Consider the following 16,683-nt stretch of genomic DNA (forward strand, 5'->3'; position numbering starts at 1 on the left):
ATTGTTGAGATACGACTACGCTCACCGAAAAACCGAATTGTGGTTGATAATTTCCTCCCCGCGTGCGAGCAGGTGGGCTGCGCTTGAGGGAAAACTCGCCGCACCCACCCAATGACGGGTGACGAAATCGTTAAATTAGCTGCACTTTCCTGTGCCGGTGATGTGGACACGCGGCATCGAGCGGAGAAGGTTAGTCGTGTTAGTGAGTTGGTGTTCGGGTCGAGCATTTGCCGACTTCGCCAATGGTTTAGGTAAAAGAACAGGCAAATTTAAACAGCGATAAATGAAAAAAATAGGCAAAATTTAAACTCAAGCTCGCGCGATATTAGCTTTGTGATTTGGTTGCGAAAAAGTAGAGAGGGTGAAAAATATTAGTTTGCGTACATAAGACACACACTTCAACGTATTTTTAAAGATATCAACCGATCGGGTTTTCGATTTCCACTTCCTGATCGATGCCCTACAGCGAGTCGGTTGATTACAAACATGTGAAAACATATCGGGCGGGCGTATGCGTACAATACAGTGGAGTGCATACGAATGGTATTGGTAGTAATTGGGTACATTGCTGTTTGTTCGAGCGTTAAATCAAAATATGTATACGGCAAGGGCTAAAATCTGAACCGGTTACAGACCGGTTGTTTGTGTGTGGCTGTGTTTTTGGAGTTGTTGGGAGCATTTTAACGCCGAGGGTCTCTATTTGCAGGATGGGTCTATGGCACGTGCCACTACTTACTGCTGTAGTAGATGTTATTGTTGTGAGTGCGATGTTTTCGTGATTTGTTAGAAAATAAAATGCAATAACATGTATGGTTCATCATGAAGAGTGGTGTCGTGTGAATGACAAAACGAGGGACGGACTTTCACGAATAAACAACGAATGGTGCTATGAATTTGGAAGGTATGATGACTTTTAGCATAAGTTCTCATTCAGAATCCGCAAAGCAAGCATTGCAAACACTACACTATGCTGTGTAAGGTACGATCAAGTGTAGGGCAGTATGTTAACTTGAAATTATAATACATATTTTCAAAATAAATGTAGATTATCTTCATTGCTGCCATAGTAGCTATTGTTGTTGCTGACAACAGCGACCATGATTACCATTCGCATCCCAGCTACAAGTTCGAGTATGGAGTAAAGGATCCTCACACCGGAGATCATAAGAGCCAGTGGGAACATCGCGACGGAGATGTCGTCATGGGAGCGTACACTCTGGATGAAGCTGATGGAACCAAGCGAGTGGTTGAGTACTCGTCCGACAAGCACAACGGCTTCCAGGCTCACGTCAAGCGAGTGGGCCATGCTGACCATCCGGCCGTCTATGGACACCACGAGGCTGGACACTCGTACAGTCATGGACACGGCCATGGGCATGCCAGAAGCTACGCCAACAGTAACGTGCATCAGTATCATCATTAAGGAGCGTCTATGATCGTTTCGTTTTGATTCCTAAAAATATGAACTAAATAAAACCAAGTTTTTATACTATGAAATGTAATTGTACTTTTCCATTCCTGAAATCAATCATTTAAGTATTTATCCAGAAATTATTTCTCTTTCTATTTACTTGTTTAATTAATAAATAATTTGTTTAATTAATAATTTATTTAATTTACAATTATTAATAATAGTTTAATTTATAAAATAGTGTATTATATGGAGAAGCAACTCGAATTGCATTTTTGACGATAATGAATAATTTAAATATAATGGTTAATTTTATTACGATTAGATTCCTTTTTTTAAATTCAAGATTTATTTATTGTATGGGGCACGGTCCATTTGAGACTTGAACCCATGACGAGCGTGTTGTTAAGTTGTACGAGTTGACGACTATACCACGAGACCGGCCTCTGGCATTGTTTATCCTGTTTTGTATTTTTTTATTATTTTAAAATGTGCAATTAATGCTTTTTATATTTTACATTCTATATTAAAGTCCATTATATTTTCTACCTCGAAAATGCATCAATTCATTGTTGGTTTTAGTCTGCCTATGTCACTCAAGAGCTTGAATCTCTGTGATTAATTAATGAAACCACACAACGATAGCTTGTCTTACAATTGGGTCCTTCTTACAGTCTTCTAATAGCCTTCTATGTAAAAGTCCTTCAAAACAACCTTTATAGCAAATTCCATAGTACTAGATGCAGATGACGGCAGCAACTGTATATCTACCATGCAAAATTGTATAGCATATCTTAATATAGACCTTTTTTGATTCATTTATTGTTGAACATAATTATTCATTTATGATTATTTTGTCTAGCTTCACGCAGGAGAAATACGACCAAAAACAAATTGTTTTTCGTTTTCGTTTTCAAATTGATGTTAGCATTACTTGCTCAGTGTGAAAATCAAGACGAAGTGAGCTAAAATCAGTTAAATTATGATTTATCATTTGCATTTAATTTGACACGAAAACATATACACTTTTGACAAATTAACTGCATATTAGTTGTAACCTTTTATCCGAAGTACATTTTTGCAAACCTTCAAAGAACTTATGTAAAGGTTATCAATCAATTAGGTCCTGTTACAGGGTTTACGTTACGAAATTAAAAAAAATGCTTTTATTTAAATGTGACCGCATAAATGAACTATCCTCATACCTCATTCATATATGGTATTTATGGTCACCCATGATTTGACCGAACTCATACCTGTCCTGGTGATGATATTGAAGCCATACCGATCCTTGAACTGGTACTAAACTCATACTTTTCCAGAAACTGATAACGAACCCGTAGCGGTCCTAGTTTTGAGCCTAAACTTGTTAATTTAATAATCATTATTCTAAACAATAAATAAAAAATGATATTGAAATTCAATACAGCAGCATTTAGAATTTCTGTGGAACATGTCTGTCACGCAAGGTCACTGGAAAATGCACCAAACTTTCAACAATGAAAGTAAACCACTCATTCGACGCCCTACTTCTTTCGCTTCATATTTAAGCTCTCATAACTGACTCAAACGCCAACAGTCAACCGACAGCCACAGCTCAATCTACAACCAACCAACCTACAAACCAAAGAAACCTTCCCAACATGATGAAGATCACGATCGCCGCACTCGCTCTGCTGGCCGTAGCCGTTGCTGCTTACGAGCATGAGGACTATCATTCGCATCCCAGCTACAAGTTCGAGTATGGAGTAAAGGATCCTCACACCGGAGACCACAAGAGCCAGTGGGAACATCGGGACGGAGATGTCGTCAAAGGACAGTAAACGCTGGAAGAAGCTGATGGAACCAAGCGAGTGGTTGAGTACTCGTCAGATAAGCACAACGGCTTCCAGGCTCACGTCAAGCGAGTGGGTCATGCTCACCACCCGGAAGTGTATGGACACCACGAGGCTGGACACTCGTACAGCCATGGACACGGTCATGGACATGCTAGCAGCTACGCCAACGGCAATCTGCACCAGTATCATTATTGAGATGCATTAGTGATAATTCCGTTTCAGTTCATGTAAATACGAATGAAATAAAGTTACTGTTTTTAAATACATTTGCGTGTTTGTTTTGGTCACAATCAATCTATGTTCTATAGGAAAGCTGAGGCCTTATGAAATTCTCATAAGCTTTCTTTGGTTTGATAGTTTTTTGTGGTGTTACTTCAACGATTTTGGAGAGCTACTTTTTTACTTGCATTATAAATATTGTTTTTAAAGTTGAATTTGCTATCGATTGTTGTTGATCTTGCAGGATTTATGTTAGACATATTAGAATCGTTCGGGAAATGGTGGTTACAGAAATCGTTTTTGTAAAACACGTATTTTTAAATAAATTAACTTATCTTTTTGAATGGGAAGTTTCTTCAGGATAGTACTAATAGGAATAAATACCAAATAATCTTATAAAACCTAATTTAATATCAGTTTTATTATTGAAGCTGATTCTGCAAAACTGTGACAACCTAAAAACATAAACTAGCACGTCCATTTTAAGTAAAATGGTTAGATTTGTTTATACTAAAAAACTAGCGAGTTTTATGTTATCTATCGGTCATAAAAATATATCATAATAATATGCAATAAAATCAATAAATACAAATTCAAAAGACTACAATACTTTCACATTTTGACATGCTCAATAAACTGACAAATGTTTTAAATTTCATGGTTTAAATATGTTCACTACCAAGCAATTTAAAAAATGACCTTGAGAGGCCAAAGGAATCATTTTAAAGCGAATGTCGCTTATTTATATGTTTTAGTGTTCTGTGCATCCCTTACATGGATGTAGTAAATTAAGCGATTTATTTATGTTTGAGTGATTTAAACATTTTCGTTCAATTGCTTATTTTAGCATCAGTGATTGTACAGAAAACCCAAACAAATCTTTAAAAAAATCCAAAATATTTTTTTGCAATTTCTAAGTAAAAATACATACTATGATGTGCTTCTTCTTCTTTGGCACAACAACCGCTGACGGTCAAGGCCTGCCAAGTACCCACTAGTGAAGAGAGCTTGGTTTTCAGTGACTTATTGTTACCATAGTAGGATAGTCAGTCCTACGTATGGGGGCACGGTCTATTCGGGACTTGAACCCATGACGGGCATGTTGTTACGTTGTACGAGTTGACGACTGTACCACCAGACCGGCCCTGATGTGTCACTTTACCATATAGTCAGCGTAAGCTTATGCTGTTTGATTTTGTGTCTCGTAGAACTGGATTATACATTTCTCAATTAAGTATTGGGATATTGTGAACAACAGTTAACAATAAAAAATCTAGCAAACGGTGAAATTGCATTGACCATTTGTTGATCAACAAATTATCACGCATCGATATTGTTAACATTTACTAATTAACGCACAACAAGTAATTAGACAACTTCGTTATGAACGTTAATAAACCTATAACTATAGCAGTTACATACTACCGGGTACGGTCACTCAGTAACTTGCCAAACATAAATAAATGAAAGGAAACCACACTTTCCAACCCTACTCTTTTCGCTTCGTATTTAAGCCCACCTACCTTACTCAAACGTCAACAGTCGTACGGCAGCAACTGCTTACTCTGCATCTAACCAATCCACAAACCAAAGAAACCTTCCCAACATGATGAAGATCACGATCGCCGCCCTCGCCCTGCTGGCCGTAGCCGTTGCTGCTTACGAACATGAGGACTATCATTCGCATCCCAGCTACAAGTTCGAGTATGGAGTAAAGGATCCTCACACCGGAGACCACAAGAGCCAGTGGGAACATCGGGACGGAGATGTCGTCAAGGGACAGTACACTCTGGATGAAGCCGACGGAACCAAGCGAGTGGTTGAGTACTCGTCCGACAAGCACAACGGATTCCAGGCTCATGTCAAGCGAGTGGGCCATGCTCACCACCCGGAAGTGTATGGACACCACGAGGCTGGACACTCGTACAGCCATGGACACGGTCATGGCCATGCCAGCAGCTACGCCAACGGCAACCTGTACCAGCATCATCACTAAGGAGCATTTGTGGTAGCTCCGCAATTGTTTCTGTGATTTGAAGACGAATAAAATTGAGGGTGATAACTTGATTTTACTCAACAAATATCTGTTGTTTCACTTTGCATGGCCATAAGGATATTGGCTCATTGTTTTTATTATCGTATCTGGTGTATCTTGTTTGGTAATTGTATCGATGGAAAAACTTTTTTTTAATCGTACATTTTCTTCTGTTTATTAACTTTCAACAATTTGTTTCATAGTGTATTGTAATCGATCACTCGCGCTGATCACGCAGGCCGTTGACCACTGCTAAAGGAAGTTCAATCTTTTTGTGACGTAGGTCAAACTAATGCGAAAATTTTTAAAGAGTGATCTGGTTGAAACCGGCGATTGATCGTTCAGCCGACCATTGAAATCTGTAAGGGGTTTCTCTTAGAAGAATTGTTGGAGCAAAATAGACCTTACCTTGGGCGACTCTGCATGCTATTGAAATGAGAGGATGATTATATTTGTAGGATGCGTATGCTAACAGTCTGAACGAATTTGATTTGCCAATATCGGTGACGTTTTCATTTATGCTCATCTGAGGTTGTGGGTTTGCTATATTTAAGTCCGGATTGTATGTCTCTCTTGTTGGCCTGCTCACGATAGAGAATGTTGGTGTGACATGGCCCGGCCAACAATCATTTTTCAGGACGTTCGGTCTCTGGCTGCAGCCTGCCATCCATGTAGACACCCGTTCTTCGGTACGTCTCGCTTCACTTGATCCAGCCATCGAGTTCGCTGTGCTCCCCTGCACCTTATGCCAAACTGCGAATCGCTGTCGAACACCTCCTTTGTGGGGCATGAGTCCGGCATCCTCACGGTTTGCCGTACAGCTCAGCAAGCTTGTGGTTCATTCTTCTCCCCTACACTTCATGCTCGAACACACCGTCAAAGATGGTCCGGAGGATGCACCACTCAAACACTCCCAGAGGGATCTGGGATGTATGTTTGTTTGCTAAATAAGAGTTTTTTTATCTAGTAGTTAGTTTCGTTTATCTGTTGTTGGCAAGAACGTTGGTTCTTGTCACCTTGCAGCTGTGTTGGGTGATAATGAATAATATGTTCCTGCTTTGCGATATAATGCATATACTGATCCAGTTTGGTTTTACGATGTATAAACTGTTCCTAATGTTGAGTGTTAGTCGTTCTTTTTTCTATACTGTGCATTTCATTTGATTGAAAAAGTAGGATTCACGTGTTTATGCCCTGCGTTGAACCTAGGCTTAATCAATTAAACTATTCCGGTACAAACCTAATTTGTAGATGTACTTCCTTCCAAAAGATTGTAAAACTACATATCCAACAAGACCAAGTCAATTGGTATGTTTCTTTATGGACACACCGTTTTCAACATCTATTGTTACTGGGGTGTTAAAGTTGGATGATTTTAGCTTTTTATTTGTATTTATCATTAGACAAAAACAGATAGTTTAAATAGATGTACATGTAGAAGCATCTGTAGCATAAATGGCAACGAACAGTAATTGAAGATTGAATTTGTGTTCATCACATGTTATGTTTTATACTATTGTTTGATTGAATGCTTATATTTTAGACGATTATTATAATATCATTTTATATGAAAAAGAAATTAATACATTTTGGTAAGGCAGAACACGGAAACTACACATTAGCGAAAGATTACTTAAAACTTATACAAAATCAAAATTGTTCATATATCCGTTACCTAGGAACAATCCAAGGATTCGAAAATTGAAGCTTCATGTTCACGTATGAAACTGCGACCATTTTCTAAGGCGTACGATTCATTCCATGCTACGCACACATGCAAGGTCATGCGATAACTTGCCAAACATAAATAAACGAAAGGAAACCATACCCAACAAATTCATGCCCAACCACTTTCGCTTCGTATTTAAGGCCTTATACTCAACTCAAACGCCATCAGTCAACCGACAGCCACAGCTCGATCAACATCCAACCAATCCACAAACCAAAGAAATCTTCCCAAAATGATGAAGATCACGATCGCCGCCCTCGCTCTGCTGGCCGTCGCCGTTGCTGCTTACGAGCATGAGGACTATCATTCGCATCCCAGCTACAAGTTCGAGTATGGCGTAAAGGATCCTCACACCGGAGACCACAAGAGCCAGTGGGAACATCGGGACGGAGATGTCGTCAAGGGAGCGTACACTCTGGATGAAGCTGATGGAACCAAGCGAGTGGTTGAGTACTCGTCCGACAAGCACAACGGCTTTCAGGCTCATGTCAAGCGAGTGGGTCATGCTCACCACCCGGAAGTGTATGGACACCACGAGGCTGGACACTCGTACAGCCATGGACACGGTCATGGACATGCTAGCAGCTACGCCAACGGCAATCTGCACCAGTATCACCATTGATAGCTATCTGTGATAGTTCCGTTTCAGTTCCTATAAATACGAATGAATAAAGTTACCTTTTCAGTAATTAATTTGCGTAGTTTGTTTGCTACAATCAATCAACATTTTCATCTTTAGTTTTCTTTGGTTTGATAGTCGGTTCTTTTTTTATCTCAGTGATATTGATATTGTATATTTTTACAGCGTATTATAAATATTTTTTTAGTATCGATTGTTGTTTACACCTTTTTAATTTGATTAAGGATTCATGATTGATTACCATCATGAATGAAAATGATGCCGAGTAATATTTCAATTGTTTTTCAAATATGTTTGTTTGCATACCTTAAATTCTGTTTTGCCCTTTCTAATTCATTAGCTTTTTGAGCAAGAAAAGTTTTCAATTACTTGGTTTATGTTTACTGCCATCACTGCTACTAGTTTAAACTTTGATTGGATCAGAGTTACAACAGAAATAACTGAATATATCTTTACAGTAAAATCCAAACCCATTTATTCCAAAAATCCTTCATTAACCGTCTAGGGCATAATGTTTTAATACAACAATAAATAGCTATGATGTCAATAAATTGATTTTTTCTACATTGAAAACATCTTCCGTTTGCTTGCATTTTACTATCAGTCCGAGTGTTAGAATATTTAGAGGAAAGTAAAAATTGGTGAAACTTATTAAGGTATCTCTATGCTGGATGACTTCATTGTGCATTGGAAACAAGTAAATAAAATACTAGCTAAACGGCAGGTCCGTTCCGTTAAAATACCATAATAAATAAATTTGCATAACTAAAACAACTTTGTAGTCAATATTTATGTATGAATTCAATTACTATACACTAATTAAAAGTACTTCTATCCAAATCATTCCTACTAAAGCAAAAATAAGAAAAAGATATATACCAAAACATCATTCAAAAATAAATCAACATCTTATCACGCCTAATATGTTGTTCAAATATATTTTATTCATGATTTATGTATGATTCAACAAACATAACTGAACAATCCTTGAACACAGTGATTGTCAGGTACTTTTAAACAAATTTATCACTGGAGTAACAGAATCATTCAAAAAATAACACAACACTTACATGATATATGTGTGGGAGTTTAGCGCTCCCATCACATCCATTTACTTCATTGAGCGCATTTGTTTTAACATTTATTTCAACAATGTAACACAACAATCGTTCGTAATTTCAAAAAAATTATTTATGCATTATGTGTTCTTGCTAATGAGTTTATTTTTTTATTTAAATATTATTCAGCGAATCAAAAAACACATAAATACCCATTAAAGACGCCGTCAAACAAACTCATTTTAAAAACTTGTTGCAAAAGATCCCAAAAATACAATCCAAGAATTTCCATACAGCCTTGCAAGGTCATGCTATAACTTGCCAAACATAAATAAACGAAAGGAAACCACAAATTCATGCCCAACTCCTTTCGCTTCGTATTTAAGCCCTCATACCCAACACAAACGCCATCAGTCAACCGCCAGCCACAGCTCAATCTACAACCAACCAACCTACAAACCAAAGAAACCTTCCCAACATGATGAAGATCACGATCGCCGCACTCGCTCTGCTGGCCGTCGCCGTTGCTGCTTACGAGCATGAGGACTATCATTCGCATCCCAGCTACAAGTTCGAGTATGGAGTAAAGGATCCTCACACCGGAGACCACAAGAGCCAGTGGGAACATCGGGACGGAGATGTCGTCAAGGGACAGTACACTCTGGATGAAGCCGACGGAACCAAGCGAGTGGTTGAGTACTCGTCCGATAAGCACAACGGCTTCCAGGCTCATGTCAAGCGAGTGGGTCATGCTCACTACCCGGAAGTGTATGGACACCATGAGGCTGGACATTCGTACAGCCATGGACATGGTCATGGGCATGGCAGCAGCTACGCCAACGGCAACCTGTACCAGCACCATCACTAAAGAACATTTGCGAATAAATGTTGTTGAATTGCTAAGCATATTTGGTTTTTATTTTAGTAGCTGTGTTTTTCCCTGTTTTGATGGACCATTTTCGTTTCATTAGCAGTAAATGCACATTTTTGTGCAATGTTTGAGATCAACAACTATCCGACCACCGTCAGAACTAATCACATATATAAAAACACTAGTTGTTAAACGTGTGTTTAGAAATACTGTGATAAATTTGTGGCGTTAAAAAGTAGCCAAGATCAATGAGGCTATAAAATAACAAGCTGACGGTAATATATGAGCATGTGTTTAACTGTCTTCTGTTATGATTTGATCATAATAGATAAAATGTAAAATTGTTGACATGTTCAAACATTGAAAATGAAAATACGTTCTGTGAAAAAGTAAACTAATGTTTTAACTTTTACCCGAATACCATCCCAGTTCTTCGGTTTTGGTTTAATGCTTCAGGGCGTGATGAGATATTTCGAAATGCATGATTACTAACGGGCTGAATAGTACTTAATCCCGTGACTTTTATTCGGTAATTGCATTTACCGTATTGTAATATTATTCTTATTCTTCTCTTTGCGAGGTTATACACGGTTCGGCAAAGGATTCCATCTTGTTCGGCTCACTGATACTATTCCGTAATTGCAGTTTATTTCGTCGACCTACTTGATTTTGGAAGGAAATGTTGGCCATTTGTTCTATCCTATGTTATCAACGAATGTTCTAATTACAGAAGCGTATACTACATTTGCTATGTATCTAAATGTTTAAAAAAAAAATTAAGTAAGCATACAACCATATCAATAATATATAATGCCTTAAAGTACGGTATTATATTATAACATTTACATAATTAATTGAATATCTTGGAACTCTTTCGATTCGGTTTATTAGATAAAATACAAATCAGGTATATTTTCTAAACTATGAACATGTGTTGGTAGATTGATAATAAACTATTCTTATGATTTAAATGAATTGATTGGTTAGTAATTTATTCATTTATTTATTCATTTAAATGTCATTGAGCCACCGCACACTCTACTTTACTTAGAATTTCGTGAGCTAAGGGTTCCTATATTAATAGTGTTTCAGAAAAGATTTGCAAACTAATATTCCAAATGCAACAGATAACAATCAAAGAGCAATTACGCTAGACAATGAAAATATCATTAAAAAAGAGAACAAACTACAAAAACATAAATAACAAACAATAAAACACCCTATGGAATTAAATGCATACTAAATATTTGTAAAACTTTATAAGCAAAAAGAAATAATTCGAAATAACTGTCTAGCGGTAATGGTTAATTTAATGACAGCTCTTCATCAAACAACCTTTAAATATTGTTTAGAACAATTTTAACGTATACTACGCAGTTTCAGTATGCACAATGCGGTGAGCCAGCATTGCTTCATGAGAGATATGAGCAGATATATTGCTTTAATTCGAGCAAATCAATAAATGGTTCCCTACCTATACGTGGCATGAAAATCAGAAAGTGAGTTGGTGAAATACTGTAGACCAAAACCCACCACCAGCAGCCCGAAAGCATGCGTGGTTTTTGGTTGATTTCGTGTTAATTCTATGCAAGGCTGTGCGTTTTCGATTGCGCCACGTAACAAGTGGTTTAGTAAGAGCGACCGCGTTTGTGAGAGTCGTGGGTGGTATTTAAGAACTGGCTAATTCACCAAACAGCAACAGTCGGCTTGTGAAGCTTTAACAATACAGAAACGTTCTTTGTGAAGTATTGAAGTCAATCACTCCAACATGATGAAAATCACGATCGCCGCCCTTGCCCTGCTGGCCGTCGCCGTTGCTTCTTACGAGCACGAGGACTATCATTCGCATCCCAGCTACAAGTTCGAGTATGGAGTAAAGGATCTTCACACCGGAGACCACAAGAGCCAGTGGGAGCATCGGGATGGAGATGTCGTCAAGGGAGCATATACCCTTCACGAAGCCGATGGAACTGAGCGAGTGGTTGAATACTCGTCCGACAAGCACAACGGCTTCCAGGCGCACGTCAAGCGAGTGGGTCATGCTCACCACCCGGAAGTGTATGGACACCATGAGGCTGGACACTCGTACGGTGGACACGGTCATGGACATGGAAGCAGCTACGCCAACGGCAACCTGTACCAGCATCATCATTAGGATATAGATGTACTTGATCCGAGAATGTTCCTTATTATGTGATTTAAATAAAAGAATACAAAGTGAAGCTAAAATGTATTTTTACAGGTTATTAGTTAAAGTTATCGAGATGACTGAGTCAAACTCGTTTTGGGTTGCGGGCCTGATTAGAGTAGAAAATATCCCCGCAGGCCGCAGTTGAATAAAATTTAACATTAAGAAATTTATGTTTTTGGTCCATTTTTTGTTTTCCTTTACACCACATGGTGCTTTCAATCGGCGAAAATAATGAATGAATCCTTCTTGGACCTGGAATTGTATCCACAATTTTTCGTAGTCTTCTATAAAACTTTTGATGACAAATATTCCATCACGTAAATTGTGTAGAATTAAGAAATATAGAAATACAATTATATTACGCAAAGCAGTTTACATTTACTCATACTTACCTTTGGTGGTGGTGGCCCTAACTCGAACAATTTATCGTTCTTATGCAATGCTCCTGATACATGCTTAATTTGAGGCTATCTGAACGTTTCTTTGAAACCTCATATATCGCCTCAACATATCGACACACGAAGAACAAATGCTGCATTTTGACAACGCTAATGAGTAATAACGATAACTCATCATTTTAGCACTCTATCGTCAAATATTAGCTAGATAAGTGGCCTTTTTTTAAAGAAAAAGATACTACCAACCTCCAATCGGCTTCATACAATTCATGCATTTTTGAAGTACTTGGTTTTTCGAGATTTTTAAAGAAATTGGCCTGATGTTTGCCAAAGCGTGGCTAAAGAGTAACCCTCATCAATGAAGTGAAGAAAGTGTTATTCCGATACATGGTTTCCGAATTTTCCAGAAAGCCTCAAAGTCAGAAAATGGATAAAAATATGGTAAAATATGGGTCCAACTTTGAAGAGTCGCAAGCAAATAAGAACTAAAACACATCCTACATTCCATCTTCGCGGATAATTTCTTCTAAACAGCCACTATGCGGAACTTACTTCACACTTAGTTAATCCGGCCGGTGAAATATTCTTCCTCAGTGGATAAAAATTAGTACATCCATTTTAGCTGTCACGTAAGCTAAGATCTACTTCAGTTTCATCCATATAACTGCCAAAATTCTAAGCGGGCCTGATTAAAAGGATTCGCTGGCCGCATGTGGCCCGCGGTCCGTATGTTAGAATTTCTGATGTAGAAAGGACGCTGGTTGAATCTAATACAATTTCATCCAATTTAGATAGGGGGTGATAAATAAACTAGCAAATCTACATCGAAAAAGCAACTAAAACACTACCCATTCAAAAATGATGGATTGATCCCGTATCCAATGTAGTTGCAATGAGCAATAAACATTTTTAGTAATTAAATTTGTAAACTCACAGCCTCAACCTAAAAATAGAAAAATATTTGTAGTCTGACTCAATTGATGGGATGTTTTTTATTTTTTTTACAGACCACTCCGAGCTACAACAATACCTTCTCGATTTTCACCAATGGTGCAATCGAAACCGCCTGAGCCTCTGCATTGAAAAATGCCGAGTCATTTCATTCACACGAGCACGAGAAATTAAGAGCACCAGCTACACAGTTAACGGTTTACCAATAGAACGCACTAATGCTATGAAGGATCTCGGAGTCATACTTGATTCAAAGCTGTCATTTGACCAGCAAACAGACGAGGTGATTACCCGAGGTAATCAATTGCTTGGCATGTTGTTTCGGATAACAAGAGATTTCAAAGACCCAGTCTGCATCAAAGCGTTATACTGTGGTATTATCCGCCCGGTACTCGAATACGCCTGTGTCATCTGGAAGCCCTCAACCCAAAGACTTTCTGAGAGAATGGAATCGATACAGCGTCGCTTATCCCGATACGCAACACGCTTGTTACCTTGGCCACCTGGCAGTCAGTTACCACCTTATGAAACGCGATTTCTGCTCCTTGGACTGCAACCGCTCCACATCCGACGCCGTACCGCACAACAACTATTTGTGGCTGGTTTACTGCAAAGTAACATCGACTGTCCTTCCCTACTCCAGCAGTTAAACTTTTACGCGCCTGCTGTTCAGCTTCGCTCTCGTCCGTTACTTGCCCTGAACCGTAGTCGAACTGGATATGGATCTAGAGACCCCCTCAACTCCATGATTAGGGTGTTTAACGAAGTTCGTCATTTGTTTGATTTTGGAACCTCAGTGCAATCCTTTAAAAACTGCCTTAGAAGCGAATTATTAAGATGATCTTACTACTTATTTTAATCTAATATTAGACTTAAGAACATTCACACGGATCCATTGTTATCCATTGAACGAGTAATAAACAAATTAAATTATACTGTCCATATTTGGTATAAATATATAAATAATGGTATAAATATATAATTTATAATTAATTAGAGAAAGATTAAATATAGGCTTATATATTTAATATGGATCTTCTAAAGCTATCACCTTCCCTTCAAAGTACCATCGACACCTACATTAATTTTTCTTATTCTGAAAATGGAATAAGCAGCCCCAAGCAATAATTATTGCAACAATTGTTGTTATAAATCACTTATTACTTCTTAAAAGCTTAATTTTCTTGGCCTGGCAGGTTTTGAGTTTTTTTTCAAATTTGTTATGTCATTTGTCATTTCTAAGAATATATTAGAAAAAGCTTTTTGGTACTCCGAGAAGAAATTTTAACTAATTCTAAAGAAAATGTACAAACAAGAATAAGACAAATGGCACACATAAACTTAAATAATAATTCATGCTCTTAAGAGGATCTGAAAATACTATACATAAATTCATAACTACAATACTATTAAATTAAACTTAATAAAAAAAACATATTAATTTATTCAGTCAAAACCACACAAAAGACTTGCCAAACGAACGGCTTTCCAAACGTTAATGCACGGTCGCTCAATCATGGACAAAATCATAGCAAACGAAAGGAACGCATTTGTGCCCTACTCGCTTCGCTTCGTATTTAAGCCCTCATACCCAATCCTAAAGCCAACAGTCTATCGCCAGTCACAGCTCAATCTACAACCAACCAACCTACAAAGCAAAGAAACCTTCCCAACATGATGAAGATCACGATCGCCACCCTTGCCCTGCTGACCGTCGCCGTTGCTGCTTACGAACATGAGGACTATCATTCGCATCCCAGCTACAAGTTCGAGTATGGCGTAAAGGATCCTCACACCGGAGACCACAAGAGCCAGTGGGAACATCGGGACGGAGATGTCGTCAAGGGACAGTACACTCTGGTTGAAGCCGATGGAACCAAGCGAGTGGTTGAGTACTCGTCCGACAAGCACAACGGCTTCCAGGCTCATGTCAAGCGAGTGGGTCACGCTGACCATCCGGCCGTCTATGGACACCATGAGGCTGGACACTCATACAGTCATGGACATGGTCATGGACATGCCAGCAGCTACGCCAACGGCAACCTGTACCAGCAGCATCACTAAGGAGTATCTGTGATTGTATTTTTTGCGTTTGACCAAAAATAAAATGCACAATTTTCTCAATACATCTACATTTCTTTTATATGTTCATTGATTTTTTATGACACCCTGGTTTACAGGGTTCCTTCGTTTTTGTTTTTTCGCATATGATTTTGATGTGTTGCAAATATTGTTTAAGCGTTTCCAAGAATATTTTGTTTGAAATGTATTGATGTCTAACGAGATAATAGCATTAAATTATGAGAACTAACCTAATATTTTTGGGATATGATGTTTTAATCGTTAGACGAGCCAAAACACTTTTGGAAACCAATAAATAAATAATGAAAACCCTGTATTAGTAACGAAACAATCGATACAAGTCAAAAGTATTCGATTTGAAAATAAAATTTCTAACTGTGTTGTGAAATTCCTTTCTGTTGAATCTTTAATGTTATTTTGAAGAAAACACCATCTTTTTAATTGAGTTATAATGTCTACCTGTGTTCAATTTTTGAGATTTGATCCTAAAATAAGCTTTGAAGCAAATCGGAGATGACAACGGTGCGTAATTTAGACAATTTCAAAATATGGTTTGGTAAAACACAATACACAACTCTACAATTGAATGTGTAATGAAATGAAACTTACTCACATGAAATAAAAGTATTGCAATTGATAGTTAATATTGAAAAAAAAATCAATATTATTTGTATTGGTTTGTTTTTATCTATATTACTGTATTGTATAATAGTCCGTTTTATCCAAATAATAATACAGATTCAAAGAAAATATAATACGGAAGCTTGTGTTCACTGCGTTTCCATGTATTCAAAAAATGATGAAAATGGAAGAGGTGTGTCAATAGTAAACCATACCATCGATCCAATCTAAGCTAATGGCGCAATGAACTCGAACAGCCCACAAATCAACCTTGCCTTCACAATTCACACGAAAGCGCCAAACGAAACTGAACGCTGTCTCTTTTCCTCATTCGCTGAGTTAGATCGATGGCAGCAAGAATTTGAAGTTCAAGCTATTTCACGCTTCACTATTTCCTGAAATGGCCAAAGTTACTCACCGTTGGTGTCGTACGATTTCTCATGATTAGTGACCATGTGTGTGAAAGTGGCACATGTCGTTTTGAACGGCATTTTAGCTATTGCTCTAGCAAACGTCACTTAGTTTCCATGTTGCATAATTGATTAATTTAGACTCAATAACAATTTTCACTACGGTGTTTCTTTTGCGTACAGCTATAATTACTTTAATCACTCATATTTAAAAAAAAGTCTAGCTGTA

General features: G+C 37.9%; 7 protein-coding genes across 7 annotated transcripts; all 7 read left to right on the top strand.

The window, feature by feature from the left end:
* Positions 1–111: 111 nt before the first annotated feature.
* On the top strand, positions 112–1,423 carry LOC121592305 (cuticle protein 19-like). The gene is made up of 2 exons (XM_041913703.1): positions 112–189; positions 1,046–1,423. Exons 1-2 carry the CDS (start codon positions 112–114, stop codon positions 1,421–1,423), a joined length of 456 nt encoding a protein of 151 aa, XP_041769637.1.
* Positions 1,424–3,001: 1,578 nt separating this feature from the next.
* Positions 3,002–3,492, top strand: LOC121591666 (cuticle protein 19-like). The gene has a single exon (XM_041912407.1). The coding sequence runs from the start codon at positions 3,055–3,057 to the stop codon at positions 3,232–3,234; it is 180 nt and encodes a 59-aa protein (XP_041768341.1). The 5' UTR covers positions 3,002–3,054; the 3' UTR covers positions 3,235–3,492.
* Positions 3,493–5,022: 1,530 nt separating this feature from the next.
* Positions 5,023–5,540, top strand: LOC121591652 (cuticle protein 19-like). Its single transcript, XM_041912391.1, has one exon. It carries the CDS (start codon positions 5,075–5,077, stop codon positions 5,462–5,464), a length of 390 nt encoding a protein of 129 aa, XP_041768325.1. The 5' UTR covers positions 5,023–5,074; the 3' UTR covers positions 5,465–5,540.
* A 1,870-nt stretch (positions 5,541–7,410) lies between these two features.
* LOC121591651 (cuticle protein 19-like) lies at positions 7,411–7,912 on the top strand. The gene has a single exon (XM_041912390.1). It carries the CDS (start codon positions 7,465–7,467, stop codon positions 7,852–7,854), a length of 390 nt encoding a protein of 129 aa, XP_041768324.1. The 5' UTR covers positions 7,411–7,464; the 3' UTR covers positions 7,855–7,912.
* Positions 7,913–9,358: 1,446 nt separating this feature from the next.
* On the top strand, positions 9,359–9,798 carry LOC121591655 (cuticle protein 19-like). Its single transcript, XM_041912395.1, has one exon. The coding sequence runs from the start codon at positions 9,409–9,411 to the stop codon at positions 9,796–9,798; it is 390 nt and encodes a 129-aa protein (XP_041768329.1). The 5' UTR covers positions 9,359–9,408.
* Positions 9,799–11,513: 1,715 nt separating this feature from the next.
* On the top strand, positions 11,514–12,119 carry LOC121591658 (cuticle protein 19-like). Its single transcript, XM_041912398.1, has one exon. The coding sequence runs from the start codon at positions 11,570–11,572 to the stop codon at positions 11,954–11,956; it is 387 nt and encodes a 128-aa protein (XP_041768332.1). The 5' UTR covers positions 11,514–11,569; the 3' UTR covers positions 11,957–12,119.
* A 2,843-nt stretch (positions 12,120–14,962) lies between these two features.
* On the top strand, positions 14,963–15,461 carry LOC121591653 (cuticle protein 19-like). Its single transcript, XM_041912392.1, has one exon. The coding sequence runs from the start codon at positions 15,016–15,018 to the stop codon at positions 15,403–15,405; it is 390 nt and encodes a 129-aa protein (XP_041768326.1). The 5' UTR covers positions 14,963–15,015; the 3' UTR covers positions 15,406–15,461.
* The last annotated feature ends 1,222 nt before the right edge of the window (positions 15,462–16,683 follow it).

This window comes from Anopheles merus, chromosome 2L, assembly GCF_017562075.2.
Source record: "Anopheles merus strain MAF chromosome 2L, AmerM5.1, whole genome shotgun sequence".
Lineage (NCBI taxonomy): Eukaryota > Metazoa > Arthropoda > Insecta > Diptera > Culicidae > Anopheles > Anopheles merus.